At 54.3% G+C, this 6,000-nt stretch overlaps 1 protein-coding gene across 1 annotated transcript in view; it reads left to right on the top strand.

Annotated features, from left to right (window-relative positions):
* Positions 1-1,132: 1,132 nt before the first annotated feature.
* The window catches only part of JAZF1 (JAZF zinc finger 1), a 189,098-nt gene continuing 184,230 nt past the window's right edge, over positions 1,133-6,000 (top strand). The window contains exon 1 of the mRNA XM_066569158.1: positions 1,133-1,374. Within this exon, the coding sequence (XP_066425255.1) occupies positions 1,260-1,374 (115 nt within the window). The 5' untranslated portion in view covers positions 1,133-1,259. The remainder of the gene's footprint in view (positions 1,375-6,000) is intronic.

The following is a 6,000-nucleotide window of genomic DNA, read 5'->3' as shown; positions in this document are numbered from 1 at the left end:
ACATGCTTGATTCTACAGAGATAACAGCTTGGAACTGTAATCTGTCAGCAGGATCAGTGGAACCACTTATGTCCATGCAATTCAGAGTCTCATGCAGATTCTGAGGCTTTTTTTAGCACCACTTTTGCTCAAAACTATTAACAATGTTGTACAATCTTGTAATTATAGAAAAAAGATTAATATAAAACAGAAGAAGGGGGGGGAGGGGGGAAGGAGAGCCTTCCTGACAAGCGATCTGTTTTTTTTTTTTTTTCTTTTAATTTTAAATAAAGCTGTCTGCGAATTTGAGCCTAGGGAGACCTTCATTAAAATCAATTAATCAGTCAGCCTCTCTGCTGAATAGCTTTCTGGAGACAGAGTCAAAATAGGATTTGGGAGCGATGTGTGCGCGACTCCTGTTTAACTCTTCTCCCCAGGGCCGCAGTCTGACACCTCTGACCCGCCTCAGCGGGACGGGAAGGGTCTGGCACGGGGATCTGTGACCGGCGGCTCCGGGGCCAGAGGGAGCGTAGCCCGCCCGGCGCCGGGGGGACCGCGGTACCTCAAGCAGGTGCCCAGGGCCTGCGGCTCGTCGCCGAGCAGGTGGAGGTTGTGTTCGGCGGCCTCGGTCCCCCTTGGGGAAGGAGCGACCGCCCATCAGTTTAGCGACCTCGGCGAGGGCTGGTTGCTCCCCGCCCCGGGCGGGTGGAAGTGACAGCCGCGTTAGGAGCCAAGTCCGGGCGGCTGGGTGAGCCCTCCGGGGCGGGCACCACCTTCCCGGCCCCAGCAACTGCCCCGGAGCATCTCCCCTCGCCCCGCCGGCCGCAGGAGCAGACCCCAGCCCCGCCGCTGCCTCCGAGAGGCTGAGGGGGAAAGTTCTCCCCGCTGCCCCAGCCCCGCGCGGGGCCGGACGAGGCGGCGCGGTGTCCCCCGGCGGCGGAGGGCGGCGCGGGTGCCCTGCTCCTCCCGCCGCCGGCGGCCGCCGCCGGGGCAGCACAGCTGTTACAGAGCCGCGCTGGTCCCTCCTCCCAGCTGCGGCTGCCTCATCTCCCCCCACCCAGCCCGTCCCTCCCCTCCGCCGCTCCCGACGCTGCTGCTGCTGCTGCCGCTGCTGCCGCCGCCGCCGCCACCTCCTCCTCCACCTCCCCACCCCCACCCTCTCTCTCGCTCCCCATCTCTCTCTCTCTCCGTCCCGTTCCCCCCCTGCCCCCGCCTCTCCCCGCCCTGCCGCCGCCGGCCCTGGCAGAGCAGGCACCGCAGGGGGATCTCGATGTAAAACCATGACAGGCATCGCCGCCGCCTCCTTCTTCTCCAACGCCTGCAGGTTCGGGGGCTGCGGGCTCCACTTCCCAACCCTGGCAGAGCTCATCGAGCACATCGAGGACAACCACATCGGTGAGTGCCCGCGGGGCCGCGGCTGGGGCACGGCAGGGCGGGCGGGGTGCGCGGGGGCCGCGTGTGCGGCGGCGGCGGCGCGGGGCGGGGTGGGGGGCACAAGGTGCAGCGGGAGCCGGGGCGCGGCGGCCGCCGGGGGAGGAGGGTCGGCGGGCGTGGAGTGGCAGGAGCGGGTCCTGCGGGCGACGTGGAGCGCTCTTCGGGGAGGCGGCGGCGTGCGGCGCGCCGGCATGGGTGGGTGCGGGGGAGGCGTGCAGCCCGCCGGCCCTGGCGAGGGGGAGTTAGTTTGCATTGGCAGGAGGGAGCGCAGGAGCCCGGAGGAGGAGGCGGCGGTGGAGGAGGAGGGAGGAGGACGGGCACAGCACGCCGCCTGCTGCTTCCGCCCCGGCGCTGGCTGTCAGGGCTCCGGGGAGGGAGGGAGCCGCCGCCGCGGCAGCCATTCCGCTTCCTCCTCCTCCTCCTCCTCCCGCCGCCGCCACTGCGTCCTGTCAGCGCTGTTGCTAGGTGTGGCGGCGAGCACGGGTCGCGCTCCGGCCGCCGCAGCGCGGGAGGAGCCTCTCGGCGGGGGCACCGGCGTGCAGGAGCCCAGGGCCGGCGGCGCGGTGGGCGTGGAGGGAGCGCCCGGCGGCGGGGCCGGCGCAGCCCCCGGGGTCGGCCGGGCGGGAGAAGAAGGCGGCCGCACCGGCTGGGACCCGCCGCCCCGAGCCGCAGAGCCCAGGCCCGGCCGCGCCGGAGCATCACCTGCAGGCTCCCCTCGCGGCCGCCGCCCCGCGCTCCCCTCCGCCGCCCGTCCCGCCAGGGCCGCGGGGGCGGGAACGCGGCGGGGCGATGACTCGTCAGTGCCTTCCCGGCGCGGGCGCCTCATGGGCGGCGGGCGGGAGCGTGCGCAGGGGCGCCGGGGCCGCCCCTCGGCGGCGCGGGCGGCGCCCAGGGGGAGGAGGGGGCGGCGCGGCTCCCGGCCGGCCGCGGGCGCCAACTCTCCCTCTCCCCGTTCCGGCGGGACCGGCCTGCCCGCGCCCGGCCGGGCCTCAGGCGTGCTGGAGCGTAGGGTCCGCCGGCAAAAGCATCTCGTCCGCAGCCGGGCGCGGCACTGCCGCCTCCCTGCACCTTCCCGCCTCGGCAGGTGTGCTGCCTTGGCTGTTGCGCTACTTGCTTCCCAGCTGCATCTTCCCGACTTTCTTTTTTTGTTAGTAAAATACAGCTCTTAAACTGTCAAAAAACGAGGTACTCCTTTGATGCAGACTAACTTTTAAAACTAGGAGAAAAAATACAGAAGTTTTAAGTACCTAGGGACTACGTGTTTCACTAGAAGTACGGAGAAATGGTGCTGCTACAAAACGACGAAAGCATGCATTTCAGTTTATTGAAGTTTTAATAAACCTGCCTGAATACCTGAAAAAAAATCACTTTAGCTTTAATTGCGAGTGTAACGTTACATTAATGTAGCATTATAGGTCAGCAAGATGAGAGGTGTGGGTCTTATAATTATCACGATGCCTAGAGTGAGGTAAGAAAACCACATACCGCAAAACCGTGTAATTTATGGCTTGACATGGTGCAGGTATACCATTGTGATATTGTTGGGTTTTTTTAATCTCAGATTCTTAGCTTTTCCTATACTGTGCATCACATTACACCAGAAAAGCTTATGGGAAACAGTTCCCCAAAATGAAAGTTCATAAGTCATCTTACATGTCCTTTGAGTGGATTATCAGCTCTTAGGTGCCACAACCCACAGGGTGTCAGAGAAGATACAGCCCTGTCCGTGTGGTCTGTGCATTTCTGTTTGAGTCCTGATCAGCAGTTCTGAGACTTCTTTGCACAGAAGGGAACTTTATGTTGAAATACTGTAATTTTAAATAATTATATATTTAATGCTATAGCCAGTATTAATTGCTTTTACCTTTTCTCAAAGTTAGAGTGTTATCGATTGAGCAAGCCCACATTTAACAGAGTGTGTCGTTTGCCAAGGCTTCCAGGACACACATCTAAGGCTCTGCACATGGTGTCACAGAAGCAGCTGATTTGAGTACAAACGGCTGGGGTATGATAAAAGGTTGATTGTGCTTCATTTTTAATGTTTCACCTCTGCATGACAGCAGGTTGAACTTCACCTGTTTGTGAATACAAAATGTAGCAATGTTATATTACCTGTATGAGACACTGGGGAAATCAGGAGGGAGTTGAACCAGTGACACCGATCTTATGTGAAGGCTCAGCTCTGTGGATTGGTGTGTGCAAGGAGCTCCTGACACAGCCTAAAGGATGATCATCTATGAAAAGTCACCAGATAAGTAGTCAGCCACAAGGTGATTAACCTTTCTGAAAGCAACTGAGAAATAAAGGACTAAATGTCTGAATAGGAGCTTCTGTTGGAATTACTTTTGCAGGAAGATGATGATGCAAACAGCGTCCAGCTTTTGCCATCATACAGGCCTAGAAATGTGCACTGAAATATGTTGCTATAAAAACGGACTGTATTTTTTGGCACATGGAGTAAAGAGTAACATGCCACGTAAAAATAGATTGCTTTGGACGTTCAGCATGTGCTGCAGGAATAAAGAAAACTTGATTGAGTTATATTGCGTTATTAGTTTAAACTGAAGTGGGTGATTGCTGGGCAGACGGTGTTTCAGCACAGATAATAAACTTGATGCTGCAAACAGCTGTGTGTGGGGAGGTTTATATGGCACAGGCTCTAGGTGGTCTGGCTGCTGCAGTGCTGCTGCTCTGCCACCTCTCACGGGATGGGATAATCTGTCGCATCATCAGTGGAGCGCTGGTAGGAATGTGCTCGTTTCACAGAGCTGTACTGTGTATCTGAAAAGTGGGAGCAAACACTTAATCAAGGGATTTTGGTGTTGTTTTTTTTTTGTCAGCCTTTGGAAAAAAAACTCAGCTTAGCATAAGGAAATAGGAAAAGAGACAATAGGAAGAAAGTGATGCACAGGAATTCTCACCTGAACATGAGGAAGTACTTCTCTATCATGTGGGAGCCTACTCACTGGAACAAGTTGCCCAGAGTGGTAGTGGAGTCTCCTTCGCTGGAGATACTCAAGAGCCATCTGAATACAATCCTGTGCCATGTGCTCTAGGATGACCCTGCTTAAGATGACCCGCTGTCGTCCCTTCCAGCCTTACTTGTTCTGTCATTCTGTTGTGGCATTGTGCAGGCATTTCTGAGCAACTCTGCAGCTGCTTTCTTTGCTTATAAAACTAATGAATAATCATATTTTAATGAAATAATTCAGTGTACAGTAGTGTAGTTTGGGTTTTGTTTTTTTCCACCTACATCTTAGTGACCAAGTAAGAACATACTGGTTACTTGAAAAAGTATCATGTGGGAGAGTTGTGGCCATTGGATGAAGTATTCAGCTCTAAGGTGGTGCTGGGTGTGCATCAACACATCAGCTTCTTTTTGGGTTTTGCATTTATAGATCAAAGACTTGTGAAGAACTGGGCTCACTCGGGAGCACTGCTCTGGGGTCATTCATAGGGCAGGCCAGGCCCTACTGGTGTCCTCTGCAATGAGACTGTGTTCTGCAGTCCGTAACAATGCTACTAAACAGCGTACTCACATTTTCTGTGGCTCACAGCTGGAAATGGATGTTGATTTAAAACTGCCGATTTGTAAATGCCTCTCTGTCAGCTTTTTCTGCCGGCACGTTGTCCAAGCAACCTGAAGTGCCGTTACCTTCTCTGCAAGTGTGCTGAGAAGGGGGGCTTTTGGCCTGCCTTGCTAGGCTGTCTCCCTGCCTCTCGGTTTTGTCTGCTCTGACCCCTTGCAGGTAGTTTGGTTGACTTTTCTGACATCTCTAGTCCATGAGAAAAAGGCCAAATTTACTACAATTAGCCAGATTCAGACTGTCAAATGGAATGGACTCAACTCCCCTAAGTAATGTCAAGAGAGGAGCTAAAAGACCCCCAAACCCACCTATTTTCGACTGCCACATACTCAGCTGTGACAATCTGGCAAACTTTGTTGTATTTCTGCAGTCCCATAGTGTCTTCAGCTGTGATGTTGGGACCAGCACAACTGCTTCCACAGAGTGTTTCTGAAAATATACTTTAGTCTTTTGGGGAATTTTGAGAATTTCCCTCAATTTGTTTCTCCCTCAATCTGTCTGCAGTTGAACTGCACTCTTTAGAGTGGAGTCAGGTAGCTCCTTAGTTGCTAAGACCAAGTTTACTCTCATGCTGAAGGACCAATATTTAAACTGAATCTCTTCATCAGATTTTGACAACATTTACTTATTTTAAATTTTGCATGGTATCTGTAGTAAAATACTTTAAAATCAGGCGAGGTTGCTGTTTGTATGAGGCACTATGTGGTCACTTGGTTCATGGTAAGTGCTGATGTGGTGTATGTGCCAGTGTAGCTCTTTGGCTGATATGAGCAATCCAGCTTCTCCTGAGGCTCATCAAGCATTGAGGAAATAGGTGCAAATGAAATCAGTGTCCAAACATGTGGTGGTGGGCTAGAAGAGGTGAAAGAGTGGATAGAAAGAGAGACAAAACAAATGTGTGTCTGAAGACACTCTTACCTAGAAGTAGAGTTTTAGAATTGTATTTCACTGAAACTACTGGAATTTGAAGGGAACAAAAAAGACCATCTGCTTATACAGT

Source organism: Molothrus aeneus, chromosome 1 (assembly GCF_037042795.1).
Source record: "Molothrus aeneus isolate 106 chromosome 1, BPBGC_Maene_1.0, whole genome shotgun sequence".
NCBI classification, from domain to species: Eukaryota; Metazoa; Chordata; class Aves; order Passeriformes; family Icteridae; genus Molothrus; species Molothrus aeneus.
The sequence above is the reverse complement of the archived record's forward strand: the minus strand, read 5'-3'. Positions and strand labels throughout refer to the sequence as shown.